The sequence below is a fragment of the Bufo bufo genome, chromosome 5 (assembly GCF_905171765.1).
Source record: "Bufo bufo chromosome 5, aBufBuf1.1, whole genome shotgun sequence".
NCBI lineage: Eukaryota > Metazoa > Chordata > Amphibia > Anura > Bufonidae > Bufo > Bufo bufo.
The window spans coordinates 49,884,380-49,903,054 of record NC_053393.1 but is presented as its reverse complement, the minus strand read 5'-3'; the positions used below and the strand labels follow the sequence as shown (position 1 = coordinate 49,903,054).

The following is an 18,675-nucleotide window of genomic DNA, read 5'->3' as shown; positions in this document are numbered from 1 at the left end:
AGTGCAAACGTTAAAATATTGTATAGTTTGAACAACCCAAACTCAGAAAATAGACACTAATGACATCATAACCCCTTCTCGATATCTGATGTTGTTTATAGTGGGATGGGGATTGGGGACCATTGTTATTTCCTGCTTCCTCTGAAGACCTCACGTCAAAATGTATGTCCCATTTCTATCCTTGTTTGACATAGGTGGTCAGCCAGGAAGGGCGGCCTCAGTCAATACAGGTGTAAGCTGTAACTAATAGACAGTGTCATGGCCAGAGGACCCTATCTACTGCAGTAGTTCAACATGTCCTACTAAGGCTACAGTCACAAAAATGGCCATACAGTCAGTTTTTCATGGTCATTTTTCAACCATTTTTGCATACATTTTCTGGTCTTTTGCTGTTTTTTAATGGACCGTTTTGCATCCGTTTTAACGACCATTAAAAATGGATGATTTTTAATTTTTTTTTAATCCCAACTCCTGTAGTATAATGTCCCTCAGCATTAATACTGTTCTCCATAGTGGCCCCCAGCAGTAATAATGTTCCCTAAAATGGCCCTCAGCATTAATAGTGTTCTCCATGGTGGCCCCTAGCAGTAATAATGTCTCCTAGAGTGGACCCCAGCATTAATTATGTGTAGAATTTTTTTATGCTGATAAAATAATAAATTGCGTACCTCATTTCAGTGCACAGGGACAATCATTCTCCCCTTGATGCAGAAGGACCTGTGCTCCCAGCATCATCATGCTGGAAGCGAAGGTCCTTCAGCATCAAGAGAGGAGTGACTGCATCTGCACGTGCCAGTGGATGAGGTGATTAATTTTTTATTTATTATAACCATCTTTCACTATTGTACCTATTTTAACGTCCGTTAGACGGCTGCACTCCTGTCTAACAGCTTTTAAAAACAGTCCAATTGATTTCAATTGGGTCCGTCTGGTTGTGAAAACATCCAAAAAGAGCACATGTCCTACTTTTTGGCCATGTGTATAGCCCCATAGACTTCCTGTCATGTTAATGTAGCCTAAGTCATTTAAGGAGAATTAGTTATCAGAAAATAACCTATTTTTTTGTTTATTAAACATAATTTCTAAGAATTTTTGATGATTTTTTTTCTTAACTTTTTCATGCCACTATCTATATTAATTTTGAAAATATAGATAGTGACATGGAAAATTAAAAAAAAACACCAAATATTCTAAAAAATTACATAAATATCATTTTCTGATGACATTCCCTTTAGGAAGGAGGTTTAGCATTGATATTAGACTTATATCAATGAAGCTAGTCTGATTTCATGCACCCTTTGCATTGCTTTCAATGAGTTGGGATGCACCCTCTATTATCTTACACATGTCCTAACAGGAGGAGAAATCAAGATTCACAAAGCACCATGAAATCTAACCTTGTAAAATAACTCAGGACTAAATCCTCAGTGTGAATTTATCTACGGTAGTTCTATAATGCACTTGGCTGCAGAGCAATACTGCTGTGCCGTGTAATCTATATCAGCATGGTACTGCAGTAAGCATCTTCATCTTCGCTATGTACCATGTATCTAGGTGCGCAGTGAGTTCAATATCTGGGCTGGAAACTATGCAACCATGTAATATACATCTCTTCTGCGCAGGACATTTGTGCTGAACACTGTGCAGAAGGAATCGTACTGCAGAGTGAATGTACTGATTGGTTATGTATTGAATATTATTGTCACTGCTGTGTCATGGTCTCAGTGTTTCCAGGGGCAACGTGTTGTGTTCCAGCATGTGTGTACTCTGCCCTTAATTCCTGGTTCCTTCCCAGTATGGTGTGTATGGGGTTAAGGTGTGGATCAAGATGTGTTCTGGGTGTGGCCTCATGGCTCTACTTATTCTGGTGCTGTGAGCGTGAGCTCTGTGGTACTCCAGTCTTGGTGTGTGCTGGAGTTATGCTCCTGTGCTGAAGATTCCATCTGTCCAGTGTGAGAGCCACCTAGTTTGACATCAATGTCTCTCCTGTCTCTTCCCCTTGTTTATATGTTCTCTACCCATCCTCACCTGTTGTGTTGTTTGGTGTGGTTTATGTTAAGGGTGTGTTGTTATGTCTAGTTTGGTGTTCCATATATGGTCTGTTTGGTGTTTGTAGTCCAGCATGGTTGCTAGACAATCCCCTGTCTGTCTGTGCCTCCGGTGAGAGGGCCCCTGGGTTCCCCGGAGGGGGAACTACAAGCTCTGCCTGGTGCCGCCATGCATCCTGTCCGCATAAGGGTCCAGGTAGTTAATGGTGTTGGTGTTCCATATCATGCTTCATGTGCCATACAGGGCCAAAAAATGGTGGCATGTTCCATTTTCTACACTCTAGAGAATATGATCCCTCATGGAGACACCATAAGGAGTAGGGAACCAAAGCAACTCTGTGTAGTGCAGGGAGGGCTCATGCATGAAAGCTTAAACAGCACATGTCAGCAGGAGCAACCCTATTAAACCAGGTATGCTGACTGGTACAGTTGACACTGCTGATTAAAATGATACCTGTCTTGTGAAAGTCGATTGTGGTGTAACCAAGGAAAATTACTTTTATTATTTATGCAAATGAGGACTTAATTCTCCGATGGAAGGGCTCTTGCCTCACGGTGCACTAGCTCCATCCTCGCAGACCTGTAGCTCGCATTAGCATGAAGTATAAAAGTCATTTTTCTTGAGAACAACACAACTGACTTTCACAAGTATTATTTTAATCAGAAGGATATACCCAACCAGACAGTATGCCTGGTTTAATATTGTTAATCCTTATGACATGTCCTCTTTAAACTGTTAGTGACCGCCAATACGCCTTTTTACTAATGGGTCTGCTAGGCTTCATGGAGGCAAAGTGCTGCACAGGTCTCTCATAACAGCTGGGCTCCTGCTCTAATATCTTGGATGCCAATCTGTGCCATTGAACCCCTTAGAAGCTGCGGTCAAAAGCGACAGCAGAATCTAAGTGGTTTAGAGGTATAGAGCTCCCTCTCTCAGGCATCGGCCTCCAGTGAATGAGATTGGTTGGTACCAATGTCTTAGGGGGGCGTAATGAAGGTCCCAGGCCTGCCTGCAGTCTATGACACCTGATGCCTGATAGTGCCTGTAGGTATCCCACTGACTGCACTGTACTGCATAAGTAGTACAATATATTATAGAAGCGATCAGATGACTGCCTGTCAAAGTCCCCTCCTGGAACTACTAAATGGTTAAAAGAAAAATTATTAAAAACTTTATTGAACAAAAATAATGTCCAAGTAAAAAAGTACACCTTTTCTATTGAAAAAAATACTTTTTAATGGAAAAAAATGCAAAAATAAAATCCCCTCCACATATTTAGTATTGCCACAATTGCTGTTTTTTGCTTATTCACCACAGAAAATACTGAATAAAAAGCGATTAAAAAATGTTATGTACCCCCAAAATGATACCCATGAATAATATAAGTCATCTTACAAAAATCAGGCCCTCAAACAGGTCCGTAAAAATAAAAAATAAAAAAGATATGGTTCTTGGGGTCTTGTGATGTGGCCATGCAAAAACATTTTCATTTTTTTAAAGGGTTTTTATTGTGCAAAAGTAGTAAAACATTTGTATTCGTACTGATCTAGAGAATAAAATGATCATATTATTTATGCCAAAGAATCAATGCTGCAAAATGTATAGCTTAAAAACTCGGTGGCAGTATTGCTGTTCCCCCCCTTCCCCTCAGAAAGACTTAGGCCTAGTTCACACGAACGTATGGCTTTTATAGTTTTTTGCGGTTCGTTTTTCACGGATCCGTTGTTCCGTTTTTGAGTTCCATTGTGTTTCCGTTTCCTTTCCGTTTTTCCGTATGCCATGTACACTATACAGTAATTACATAGAAAAAATTGGGCTGGGCATAACATTTTCAATAGATGGCTCAGAAAAAAACGGAACGGATACGGAAGACATACGGATGCATTTCCGTATGTGTTCCGCTTTTTTTGCGGACCCATTGACTTGAATGGAGTCACGGAACGTGATTTGCGGGCAATAATAGGACATGTTCTGTCTTTCAACGGAACGGAAAACTGGAAATACGGAAACGGAATGCATACGGAGTACATTCCGTTTTTTTTGCGGAACCATTGAAATGAATGGTTCCGTATATGGACCGTATACGGAACACAAAAAAACGGCCCGTACACTCGCAAAAAAAACGTTTGTGTGAACTAGGCCTTAATAAAAGTTAATCAGTAACTTTTGTGTACCTCAGAATGGTGCCATTAAAAACTACAACTGGTCCCCCAAAAATAATCCCTCATACGGCTATATCAACGCTAAAACAAAAAAGTTATAGCTCTTGAAATGCAACGCTAAAAAAAATAAAAAAATAAAAGATTGCTATGTCTCTTAAGCCCAAAACATGCTTGTCACTACGGGGTTAATACATCCATGTCTCAATACAGGTGGATGGGATGAATCGTATAATCACTGCTGCAATATATTTTAATAATTGCTCGGTTTTAAATATTAAAAGGCTGTTAAGAACAGAATGTGAATAAGCACATACAGTATATGCCGGTATACCAGAAGAAAATGTATATCCGAACATACAGACCAAGTACACACACCGACAACTCGGCATCTGCAATATTCTGTGAATGTGTATGTCGAGTCAGGAACGGCTTAAGACGTCAGTAATAGTGGTGCATTGTACTGTAGCTACATTCATATATTCATAATTGAACAGTTCAGCCAGTTGGAACCACACATTTAGAAATTTACATTCTAATATTTTCACAAGAAAAATGCTTAACGTGATGCGGGGCTCTTAATCCACCCTGTTATTTTCCAGCACAGGCAGTAGTGATATGCTCTGTGCTCCTCTATGTAATTTCTCCCAAACTTATCAAACATCTACCATGCTTATGTGCCACCACCTCAAAATGCTTAATTCGAGAAGGGCCAAGATATGGGCAACCTGGAGAAAGAAGATGAGGTTGAAGAACATTAACATAAAGTCATTTTCTCGAGTTTTCTAAATCTCCTTCTGTGTTGTAAACCTGGCGGCTTTGGTTTCAGTTCATGGCACCAATGCCGTTCCCCTTTTTGTAAATCTATGGCAATTTCCTATTAAAGTCAAACTGATGGGACTGATACTGGAGTGACCTGGGTATAGAGAAGGGTAGGCATAGGAAATTTAGATTTCCTGTAAACCCTACATGGGCTGTTTTATCATAGCCTGTGTCTGCTGCTTCATAGATAAGACCAGTACAAGGTTTGGGCTTGACCCACCAGATATCCACAGGATCCTCTAGAGCAGTGTTCCTCAACTCCAGTCCTCAGGGCCCACCTGCCGGTCATGGTTTAAGGATATCCCACAGAATGAACACCTGTGGTAAATCCTGATAAATTGACACTGATTATATCACCTGCTCAATACTAAGGAAATGCTGAAAACATGACCTGCAGGTGGGCCCTGAAGACTGGAGTTGAGGAACACTGTTCTAGAGGGCCCAGATTCTGATGAAACAATAGTGAACATAAGCCATAAGACAACCCTATTTGGCGTTGATTGCTATATGTCCTTTATGTATAAGTTGCACATTATCTTGTATAGATTGAGATCTAGCCCTCAAGCAGGTCGGGCGACCCTCAACCCAACATTGACCAGTGGCCTACACAAAAGAAAGGGTGCTCCACAACAAAGATCACAGTGGACACCCCATTATGGTGGTCTAGTCAAAACATCTTGGTCTGGTGTTTTCTTCCTACTCCACCAACTTTCCATGGTCCTTGGGCCAACTGGACCAGTTCTTCATCCCCTTATTTGCTCATGTAAGTCCTGCAAAGGGTCTCACCACCTAATAGCAAAAGAAATAGGGTCAACCAGGATTTTGTGTCCTCTGTCCATGGGCACCCTAGTGGCTCCATAGATAGCCTCCATGCTAGGTACACTCTTGGACAGAACACAGGCCTGTATTCTGATGTCAAAGTCACAGGCCAACAATGCCAAATTTCCCCTCAGTTCTGCTTATATTCCATCTACTCGACTCCTTTTTCATTCAAGTGGAGCCTGAACAAATATGTCTACTGTTAGTCATCACGTAGAATAAATAAGAGCATATAAACATTATTAATATACATATTGCACTGACAGATTATAATAACCACATACCAAAATGTTGTTATCATTGTTCAGGTCCATCTTGCCAGCAAAGGGCCCCCATGTTGTTCCAACTGGAAGTTGTTGTCGGCTCTGAATCCTGCGTTCTCCGTCCTTCTGGAAAGCTTCCAACTCTCCTGCAGACACAGAAATGTAGACATGTGCTGAACACTTTCACTTTCCTTGACAACAGCCACATCCTCCCCTCTGTTTGTTTTACAAGGCCTAATTTATCGACGCCAACAGAATGAGAATGTCTTTTAATATGGTTGTCAAGACGAGCATCTGCAGATTCAGCATGACATACACACTAGAATATATTTTAATTGCAAAATCCAGTTCACATTATTATACGGCATCCACAGCGACGTTTTACCACGCAGCAGAGCCGAAACTGACAATTAACTAAGATAAAGTGGTTGTCTGCTTTATAAAAGTGTATGTTCAAATACCCAATTGAGGAATAAGAGGAAAGTTCACACCCAGAAGGAGCATCTCAGCCTTAACAGAGCCAACCTTGCACATCAGTCGCCAGTCCTGGAAGGAGTGCTGCAGAAACCCTGGAACCCAAGTATTTTTGACCGCTAGACATCTTAACATACCGTATATTGTACAGCAGAATTAGTTTTACATTGCTAATTTTTTTAACGGTATTGACCATGCTACAGATATTGATGACTAGAGATGAGCGAAGTTTAGAAAACTTTGATTTGACTGCTTAGCCGATTTTACCAAAGAAATTCGCTTTGTGATGAATTGCTTCTTCATGAAGCACATTTCTTTGTGAGTAGCGGGCGCAATGAATGGGAACGACGATTGCGCCGCCCCCCCCCCCCCCCGTCATTGAACCCCTCAGATGCCATGTTCATCGCTGATCGCGGCATCTAAGATAAAAAATTAGGGCTTTCAGGGTTTAATCAATGAAATTATTTTTTTTTTAAATACTCACCTCATCCACTTGAGCGCAAAGAGGCCGCTGTAACCATTTTAAATAAGGATCCAGTGAGAAATCTCATGCCGCGCATGATGACGCCATCACACTGGCCGGCGTGGTGATGTCATATGTCATCTCACCAGGCACGAGATTTCACGTGGGATCCTCAATCAAGATGGCTACAGCAGCCTCTTCGTGCTCAAATGGATGAGGTGAGTATACTTTTTTTTTACCGCCATTTCAGCGAAAATTGAACAAGGAAATTCGGCTTCAAGGTGATTCGAATTTCCCCTGAAATTCGGATCGAAGTCCACTTTGGATACTTTGATTCCCTCATCACTATCGATGACCTATCCTCAGGATAGGTCATCAATATTAGACTGGTGGGAGTCCAACACTCGGCAACCAGCTAATTAGCTGTTTACCGCCTCATTCACACGACCACGATCGGCCTGGGAAATACTCCTGGGCTGACTGCGGCTCCCCTGACCTGTACTGACTGCACCATAGTCAGTCTCTATCTGATTGCTGTCTGGCTGTGTATGAAGTACAGCTCCATACATGGTGTAGTGGTCATGCCAGGGTACTGCAGCTCAGCTACTGTTCAAGTGCCTGGGAGCTGAGCTGCGCTGGAAACTACACAGTGTACGGAGATTTCTGCTTCCGCTCTATACACTGTATAGTGTCTGACACCACAGCTGCCCAAAACTGTGGGACCCCCACTGATCTGATATTGATGATCTATCCACAGGATAGGTCATCAATATCTGTATCCAAAACCCCAATTCTCTAACTTCAGCTAAGACATTGATCCAATACTCTCTAACCCATGGACACAGCCACACCACATAGATTGTCCGCCTCTATTGCCTTACGCGACCAGGAAAAATATCTAATTTTTATATAAAATGTGTAGAATGTAACCCATGTGTAAACATACGGTAAATGTTACCATTTTGATCAAAATTAGACGATGAACTGTCAATTAGTTGAAAAAAATCTTTATCAAAGAATTTCCCCAAATCCCATTTCCATTGCTTTCTTGCCATTAATATCACTGTAGATGAAATGGTCATTCACAAAGTTGTATAACACCTGTGTGGTGAAGAAGAAAATGTGCGCCGTAACTGAAAAAAAAAGACACAAAAAGCTAATTTGCAAGATCCTCGAAGGATCGTAAAATTCCCTTGGCAGAAACGTGGGAAACGGAAAACAGACCCTTTTCAGTGCCAAAAACTTGAAGCTTCAAAAGATCTTGAAAAATGATAATTCCCCCCCCCACACACACATTTTTATCCATAATTTAGGAAACAAAATGAATGGACAAGATCTATATTTATCTACAACTTACTGCTATGACCTCACAACCGATCAACAGAGAATAGCATTTAAACATAACTGTGATTACTTGAGGACACTTTATGGTGGTAATTATGCGGCACCGCTGTCTCGACTCTGTGCGGTATTCTATATTTGCAGTGAATGGTGTTGGTATTACTGTATAGGAGTCTCATTAAGGCCATTTGACCAATGCTTGGCACTGTTATTGGGCACCCTATGAACGATGCTTATAATTAGACACGTTATGATATGGTTATTTGTAGACTGTATAACTGGACACCATATGGGAGGTTGGTAAAAGGTACGGTACAGGGCACCATTGAGTCTGGACTCAGGAACCAGTTCATCCATCCATTATACAAACCGTCCACCAACCTCAGTGATGGCTCCTCACTAGAGGTTATTGTTGGGCACCCAGCGGCGGAACCCCCTGTAATCAGTTCATTATAGGAGAAAATGGGAAAGTCCCAAGAAAGCTTGCGTTTGCATTACTATAAGTGCATGTAGGCCTACATAGGAGCTGTATAAACCAAATGGTAAGAGCCTTTAAGATGAGTTCATAAATTGCCTGTACTTGATTTTTTTTATTTTAGATGCAATGAAGGTTGAATAAACATACTCGCCAGCCAATCAGAGGGCAGGACACGCCATCTAAAGGGGTTTTCTGGGAGTACAATATTGATGACCTATGCTAAGGATAGGTTATCAATATATGATTGGTTGGGGTACGATTCCGGGGGTCCCACCAATCAGCTGTGGCCTCTTCACAGCTTGCCAAACACGGCGCCATACATTGTATAGTGGTTGTGTTTGGTATTGCAGCCCAGGCCCACTCACTTGAATGGGGCTGAGCTGCATATAGGCCATGTGATCAATGACCATGATGTCACTGACCTAGACAGAGGTCACAGCTCTCCACAAAGCAATGCGACCTTTTCAAAGAGTTGATAAGCAGAGGTGCTGGGAGTCGGACCACCACCAATCGGACATTTAAGACCTATCCTAAGGACAGGTCATCAATATTTATTCTCCTGGGAAAACTCAGTTAAATCATCTGCACACTAACCTTCGGCTATTACAGACTATGCCCCTGAATTGTCCTTTAGTCTTTGCTTCCAGCTCTGATCCCTGGCGACTCCTAAGCATTCTCCTGTATTTACACATGGACATTCTGACGTACTTTTTGGTCATGACCTCTGAGCTGTACCCAGTCTATAGGATTGTTCTGGGGTTGTGAGCTGCAGACAAGTCCAACCTTGCTCATGGGGTCTACGGTGAAGACCAGATTCTGCAAGTCTGACCTGCAACGTCTATGGCCTTTAAGCATACCTCCCAACTTTTTGGAAGGTCAAAAGAGGGACAATTTTGGTTCACTGTGTGAAAGATCCCTTTTCCCTGCATATCTATACACTTCAATATTTATTTATTTTTTACACAATAGCGGGAAAAATATCTGAATCTAGAAATTTTCAAAATCCAAATTGCATCTAATAATGAAATATTATACAAGGCATGCTCTAATATACAGAGAGGAACCAGACGGACACTTTTTTAGATCAGTGTTGTAAATGTAATAAATAATACAAACCTCACATCAAAAAAAAGTCACATCGACAGAGCAAAGAGGCACAGAGGGACATCATGAATCAAAAAGAGGGACTGTGTCTCCAAATGAAGGACACTTGGGAGGTCTGCTTTAAGGTGGGTTTAGATGCTCCGATCCAAGAGCCGATTGTTGGGAAGGAAGCGTGCGATCTTCTTCACAGTATGAGGACGATTGGCCGCTCTTGCAATCGCTCATCTTCATAGAGCTGCACTGTGTCAGGTCGTTGTTTAGATAGCACGATCTGCTGCCCAGATACGATAACTGGTGTGCCTGCATGAACGACAAGATCACCCGATGACCGAGCTTTTCGCTTGCTCATCGGGTGATCGGCAGCACATTTAGATCGGCAGAATGTTGGGAACAGGGGTGCACCTAGCCTTTCTGCTGCCTGAGGCGAAAACTGAAATGGCACCCCCCCCCCCCCCCCAATGCCAATTTCTTAACCTAACCCCTTTGCCACAATGAAAGTGACTATTGCCCATGGCCCTTCCACTGCCCCCCTCTTGCCCCTACCTGGTGCTGCCTGAGGTGATCGCCTCACCTGGCCTCATTGGTGGTGCACCTCTGTTTGGGAATAAGCGTTTATTGGAACATTCGTTTCCGAAAATGTCTAACCAATTAGTAAAGAATCATGAAGAAAGGTCCCAAAACCGCTCCTAAAAAAATATCCAGATCCCAGTCGAGAGCAGGATATTTATTGGATTAGTAGACAGCTCTGGAGGTCAGGAAATCTGGAGTCTCCTCGTATTCACAGGCAAAGCCCAACTGGAAACAAAGCAAATTAAAACACATCATAAAAGACAAGAGACCTGATAACAGCGAGGCTGACATCATTCAAAACTAATTTTATCTCCACTCTCGTCTGCTTCTGCTGTGGGGACATGTAAGCAAACGTGATTTGATCACTGAAATGTCCAAACTTCCATGTGCGAATCTCAGCAGTTTATAATTTGGAAGGGATAAGTTTATACAATATGGCTATGCTCGTCTCATTATCCCTGTGATTATCTGCTCATGCCAAGTGGGAAAGCAAGATCATCTCGCTGTACATTCCTTACCCCTGACTCAACCTATTGAACAACTCCTTATTTTTTTTCATAAGTAACTGTTTTCTGACGTTGCCTATAAAAGGCAGACATGTCTCCTCAACCAAAATGGATATTTGGAGGCAGAGGTGTAACTTAAACCCATGGACCCCCACCTACCACTTGGCTCTTGACTCCCCATAGGTAACAGGCACTGGGTACAATCACTACCTATCCAGCCTGTATAGCTATGCACCCTCTAGAGCTATTTCAAATTAGAAGATAAGTCTAACATTTTATTGGAATCTCAGAATGTGTAGAATTTTTATTAAATTCTACAATCGGAAAAAAGGAACTTTCACACACACACACATTTAAAGAAGCACTGCCACAAAAAAAAAAAATCTTCACTGACCTGTTAGAAAGGTACATGATGTAAACGGTGGTGAAGATAATCTTCTTACCAGTGACTGTATTTGTGACTTATAACCTCCCTTCTGATGCTCAGCTGTGTCATGTGACCAACACTCTGATCTCCAACTGTCACAGGATAGGAAGTTAGTAGCTTCTCTATTCATTCCTATCAGACTGACATTGAGGCTCCCATTGGAATAAACAGAGTAACTGGCTTCCCTTCCTAACATTTAAAAGATCAGAGTGTTGGTCACATGACACAGGTGAGGAGCAGAAGGGAGGTTATAACTCACAAATACAGTCATTGGTAAGAAGACTTCCTTCACTACAGTTTACATCATGTACCCTTCTGGTAACCTACAGGTAAGAGAATAAAAACTTTTGTGGGAGTGCTACTTTAAGGCTATTGGCCAAAATCTCCACTACAATGGCCAACAAAACTAAGAGAAGGGTATTGGAATATCCTCACTAGGCCTACATATATAAAAATATAACTAAAATCTCCCTTAATGCAAATCATAGATTGATGCAATACAATATCTTTCATACGGTATATTAAGCCTCCCCTCCCCCGAAGATAAGAGACAGTTGTTCAGATTGTATGTACACACATGCAGATCATATACATATTATTTAGGTTTCATCTGATATTCCAATGTACTGGAGTAAAATGCTTAAAGGGGTTGTCCAGGCTACAGATATTGATAACCTATTCCTCAGGAGATATATATATACTGTATATATGTATGTATAAAATTGGGTCATGGACTACTCAATGGAGAAAGTAGGTATAATGTGTGAAAACATTGGGAGCGGCCATATCAGAACATACACTTATTCCCCTATAGGGTGTGCCTGCTTTATGACCACTGCTAAAAATGGAAGATAATAATCAGAAAAGTGAATATTGACCAATACAGTCTCTGGGAACATACTGTATGTTTTAAAAACCCCTCCCTCCAGAGAACAGGGAGTAATGGAAGACGTATTCAGAGTATTATCTGTGTATAGCATATAGAGATTAATATTACTACCCTGCTTTATCTAGGCCACAAGCAGTACAACACAGCTGTCATCAAAACTCTCCTTCTGATGGTACTGAGAAGACTCTGCAGTCCCAGTCTACACAGCAAAGCCGAAAAGTGAGCAGCAGAAATCAAGAAATGTCAGTATACTACATGCAAGTGTGAAAGACTGGAAACTGCAATTTTATTTTATACTGGTACAGTAGGTACATAAGAAAACACTAGATAATAAAAAAAAAAGATTTAAATTAAATGTAATCTATTCCCTTCAAATCTTCACTAATATTTAAAATGCCATTGTTTCCTTAACGGGGCTGCCCCTCGGCTAATGCAAAAAATGAAAATTACACATCATGTAATACATTCCGATCTTACAAACAGAGCCAGAACCATCCCTGTACCCACATGGATCTATAGATCTCCCCGGACTTTGTTCCATTTGTTCTACTAGATTTATATCAGGTTGGCAGTTTAGGCGATGTGGCCTTTCTGCGGCAGCTCAGGCTGTGTGTACTTTCTGCTGCAACTCAGGAGGTGTGTCCTTTCTGCTGCAACTCAGGGTGTGTGTCCTTTCTGCTGCAGCTCAGGAGCTGTGTCCTCTCTGCTGCAGCTCAGGAGGTGTGTTCTTTCTGCGGCAGCTCAGGAGGTGTGTCCTTTCTGCGGTAGCTCAGGAGGTGTGTCCTTTCTGCGGAAGCTCAGGAGGTGTGTCCTTTCTGCGGTAGCTCAGGAGGTGTGTCCTTTCTGCTGCAGCTCAAGAGGTGTTTTTTTTCTGCTGCAGCTCAATAGGTGTGTCCTTTCTTCTGCAGCTCAGGAGCTGTGTCCTTTCTGCTGCAGCTCAGGAGGTGTGTCCTTTCTGCTGCAGCTCAGGAGGTGTTTCCTTTCTGCTGCAGCTCAGGAGGTGTGTCCTTTCTGCTGCAGCTCAAGAGGTGTGTCCTTTCTGCGGCAGCTCAAGAGGTGTGTCCTATCTGCGGCAGCTCAGGAGGTGTGTCCTTTCTGCGGCAGCTCAGCAGGTGTGTCCTTTCTGCTGCAGCTCAGGATGTTTGTCCTTTCTGCTGCAGCTCAGGAGGTGTTTCCTTTCTGCTGCAGCTCAGGAGGTGTGTCCTTTCTGCTGCAGCTCAATATGTGTGTCCTTTCTGCGGCAGCTCAAGAGGTGTGTCCTTTCTGCGGCAGCTCAAGAGGTGTGTCCTTTCTGCTGCAGCTCAAGAGGTGTGTCCTTTCTGCTGCAGCTCGGGAGGTGTGTCCTTTCTGCTGCAGCTCAAGAGGTGTGTCAACAAAGATTAGGTGGCGCTATACAAATTACTTTTATTGAATAACTGTGACGATGCATGTATTATGTTTACCATAGCTTATAATCTTTTGATCTATTAGCATAGCAGATGAAATATGATCTGCCCCCTCAAAAATGCTAACTTCATAAATAAAAAGAGAATCCGAAAAACCCGTATGTGTGCATGCTGCTGGAGAACTGTATGAATACATCATTTCCTCAGCCCTGCCCCGACGAATATTACAGCTCTCTATATATACAGAATAAATAGTAACAAAAGGATCCAACCAGAACACCATCTGCATGTAATCTGTCTCTCCCCTATTTCTTCCAGTGACTTTCCTGATATTTCAGATCCATATGGGCAGAATCATTATATTTCTATGAAATTATCCTCAGTTCAGAGCTAACTAATGGCTGAATGAAAAACTGTAATTGTGTAATATCCTTAAAATGCTTGGTAAAAGCGGCGGTGCTGGGGCGCTGCATCTGGTGAGCATCAAATGAATCGCCCATTCTGTGTGTGAGTCAATGATCTCTTAGGTCAGGGATGCTCAACCTGTGGCCCTGCAACTGTTGTAAAACTACAACTCCCATCATGCCCTGTTGTACGCTGATGGCTGTCGGCTGTCCGTGCATGCTGGGAGTTGTAGTTTTGCAACAGCTGGAGGGCCGCAGGTTGGGCATCCCTGTCTTAGGTAATTGCAGTTGTGTATTAGATGTGGTGCACCATGACAAGCTGTGTGTAACATACACATTGTGGATGTTATCCACCCCCCCATCTCCATTATTTTGGTAAATGCAGATAGTCTCTCTATAATGTCATGAGGAAGCATGCTCTTCTGATGTGAAGCTGGAGAGCTGTCTGCTCCAACAACTCAGTTGTCTCACCTCCCCCGTTCCCTCTCACATCATGTGTCTCATGGCCATGGTAGAGAATCTGCAGTATCACCCCCCTTCCTCCCCCCATGTCTCCTTTACCCCAGTCAGTCTTCAGTAACTGGGCTTTATAGCAACTGAGAAGACCGAGGTCTAGAGGCTGCTGTAAACCAAAAAAGATACCACTTTCCCTTATTAAATTTACACATCTGTCTAAAGCCATGCTAAGTGGGTGGACTCTTCCTGCTTTGGAGCTGCAGAGCTATGCTATGATCTGCTCCCTGCCCCCTCTCACAGCATGAGTCTGCCCCCTCTCACAGCAATGCTTGAAAGGCTCCCTTCTTTAGCCTGCAGTACCACCCCCCTCCTCTCCCTTCCCTCCTCTCCTCTCCTGTCCCCAGCTAATGAGCTTCTCAGCAGATGACGAGGTTCCTCATTATTACAGAGATCTTGCAGGCAGGGTCAAAGAGACGACATCTGATCTATGGAAAAATTACATAATATTGGGTACATTTTAAAGGCGTATTCCAGTCATTGTTGCAAGTTATCTCCTATTCACAAGACGGGGGATAACTATTAGATCGTGGGAGTCTGTACCTCACCGTGCCCCCTCAAATGAATGAAAAGACAGATCAAGCATGCACACAGCCACTCCCACCACTCTATTCATCTCTATGGGAGTTCCAGAGCAGCACACGGTTATTGATGGAACTCCTATAGAGATGAATGGAATGGCAGTGTACATGCCTAACCTGCCGATCCGCTCATTTTGGGAGGCCCTGTGTGGTCCCCATTCTTGTGATCGGCGGGGTCCCAGTGGTAGGACCTAACAGTTATCCTCTGTCCTGTGGGGATGAGGTCCACGTTCTCGTGATCGATGGGGGTCCCAATGGTAGGACCTAGCAGTTATCCCCTGTCCTGTGGGGACGAGGTCCACGTTCTCGTGATCGATGGGGGTCCCAGTGGTAGGACCCAACAGTTATCCCCTGTCCTGTGGGGACAAGGTCCACATTCTCGTGATCGATGGGGGTCCCAGTGGTAGGACCTAACAGTTATTCCCTGTCCTGTGGGGATGAGGTCCATGTTCTCGTCGTCGATGGGGGTCCCAGTGGTAGGACCTAACAGTTATCCCCTGTCCTGTGGGGAGAAGGTCCACATTCTCGTGATCGATGGGGGTCCCAATAGTAGGACCTAATAGTTATCCCCTGTCCTGTGGGGACGAGGTCCAGATCCTCGTGATCGATGGGGGTCCCAGTGGTAGAACCTAACAGTTATCCCTTGTCCTGTGGGGACGAGGTTCACATTCTCGTGATCGATGAGGGTCCCAATAGTAGGACCTAACAGTTATCCCCTGTCCTGTGGGGACGAGGTCCACATTCTCGTGATCGATGGGAGTCCCAGTGGTAGGACCTAACAGTTATCCCCTGTCCTGTGGGGACGAGGTCCACGTTCTCGTGATTGATGGGGGTCCCAATGGTAGGACCTAACAGTTATCCCCTGTCCTGTGGGGACGAGGTCCACGTTCTCGTGATCGATGGGGGTCCCAATGGTAGGACCTAACAGTTATCCCTTGTCCTGTGGGGACGAGGTTCACATTCTCGCGATCGATGGGGGTCCCAATAGTAGGACCTAACAGTTATCCCCTGTCCTGTGGGGACGAGGTCCACATTCTCGTGATCGATGGGAGTCCCAGTGGTAGGACCTAACAGTTATCCCCTGTCCTGTGGGGACGAGGTCCACGTTCTCGTGATTGATGGGGGTCCCAATGGTAGGACCTAACAGTTATCCCCTGTCCTGTGGGGACGAGGTCCACGTTCTCGTGATCGATGGGGGTCCCAATGGTAGGACCTAACAGTTATCCCTTGTCCTGTGGGGACGAGGTTCACATTCTCGCGATCGATGGGGGTCCCAATAGTAGGACCTAACAGTTATCCTCTATCCTGTGTATAAGAGATAACATACTATAACTAGAACACCCCTTTAAGGAAAATTTTGCCTAAAACAAAATAAAAACCTCCATTAATACCACTCCGTGGTGCTTCCAGGGGGTTCTGTGCCTCTGTTCCACACCGAGCTTCTGGATTGCATCCGTGATGCGGGGTACACACGGCCAGTGCCCGTGTATTGCGGACTTGCTATTTGCGGGCTGCAATACGGGCATGGCCAGGCCACGGTCATGTGCATTAGCCCATATTGATAAAATCAAATAGGTTTCGAAGCAAAGAAATAGACTTTAGTGGCTAGTGATTTTTCTTTTGTCTGAGATCTTTGGGGCCCATTATGATACCAGAGGCTGGGCCCTCTGGAGGATCCTCTTGTACTCTGGTGGGTCAGTCCGACACTGATTACAACTCCCATAAGGGTTGATTCCAAACTTTCTTCCTGTGGAGTTCTGGGAATCGTGATAACCTCTGTAAAAGCTTTAGCTGTGGCCCTATTGTTGGTCACTGCATCAGAAATATCTAAGAATGTGATAAAAAGGGTCTCCTTTCATTTGTATAAATATATTTTTTTTACAGTGGGGACCATTCCTCTTATTTATTTCATCAGAGTCTACATTTGTCCATCTAAAGGATTATCCAGCGGCTGTCATGGAAGTGCTATGTAGTAGAGCTGGCATAGACATATTCATCTGGATCCAGATTTGCCGGCTTAAATTGCTGTCACTGTCTCTTTATAAAAGGCAGACGGTTTATTTTTAAGTGCAACTTCCAAATCCTGTGGCGTTGAGATTCAGATCTCTGCACTGTCTCAGCATTCTGAAGTCAAATACACAGAACTAATGCAGCTTGTTCTCTGATCTTCATCTTGCAAGGTCAAAGCCTGATCATACAAGGTCAGCGTGTCATTCTGGTGGAAGTGGAAGGAAAATCAGCTACTGAATTTAATTTCCCAGTCATGAAATGCAATGGAAAAATAATTAGGTACATACCGGTATGTATTGAGGGAGTGATCTAGAACTGTACCAAACGCCTTTGTAAAATGACTGGGTATGAGGGGTCCACCAGACAATGAAGGCCAAGAGCCTCTTTGCCATGGTGTCATGATACTTCTCAGTGTGGATTATACACTGGGGGAGAATTATTAGTCCTAATGTGTAACTGCATTAAAAAATACTATTGAATATCAATCATATTCATGAAGCCTCATCCCACCACCACTAATTGTGCCCCATGGCACATTGGACATTGCCCAAGTTCCTGAATGGTCAGGCCACCCATGTGTCCTAGACAATCCATTTTTCCACTTAATGGAGTTGGCCACCTCTGGGACCTGCACCTATCTCTAGAACGGAGACCACGCATGTGCGGCCACCCTCCATTTGTTTCTATGGGAGTGCTGAAAGTAGACGAGTAGAACGTTTGGCTCTTTTTGGAAGTCCTATGGAAATGAATGTGAAGTGGACCACGCAAGCATGGCCACCAGCACGCTTGTCTCTTTTTGGATGTCCTATAGAAGTAATGGAGAAGTGGACCACGCAAGCATGGCCACCAGCACGCTTGTCTCTTTTTGGATGTCTTATAGAACTAATGGAGGAGTGGACCACGCAAGCATGGCCACCGGCACGATTGTCTCTTTTTGGATGTCTTAAAGAACTAATGGAGGAGTGGACCACGCAAGCATGGTTACCAGCACGATTGTCTTTTTTTGGATGTCTTATAGAAATGAATGAGAAGTGGACCACGCAAGCATGGCCACCAGCACGATTGTCTCTTTTTGGATGTCTTAAAGAAATTAATCAGAAGTGGACCACGCAAGCATGGCCACCAGCACGCTTGTTTCTTTTTGGATGTCTTATAGAACTAATGGAGAAATGGACCACGCATGCGCTGCCACCACTAGCCACTAGCCAGTGCTCAGCTATTTTCATCAGCCCCATAGAAATGAATGGAGGGTGGCTGCGAATGCGTGGTCCACTATCCTTCACTTTGCAGGTTCCATTCTAGAGATAGGTGCAGGTCCCAGAGGTGGGACCCGCACCAATCAGACATTGGGTGCATATCCTAGAAAAGTCCTCATTGGAAGTCCTCATTGGAAAAAAAACATGGTTAAAGAAGGTTTG

The 18,675-nt window shown here is 43.6% G+C and overlaps 1 protein-coding gene across 2 annotated transcripts in view; it reads right to left on the bottom strand.

Annotated features, from left to right (window-relative positions):
* Positions 1 to 18,675, bottom strand: part of ZFPM2 (zinc finger protein, FOG family member 2) — a 444,211-nt gene that overhangs the window by 258,834 nt on the left and 166,702 nt on the right. For both annotated transcript variants that reach the window (XM_040433018.1, XM_040433019.1), the window contains exon 4: positions 6,134 to 6,258. In XM_040433018.1, the coding sequence (XP_040288952.1) occupies positions 6,134 to 6,258 (125 nt within the window). The remainder of the gene's footprint in view (positions 1 to 6,133; positions 6,259 to 18,675) is intronic.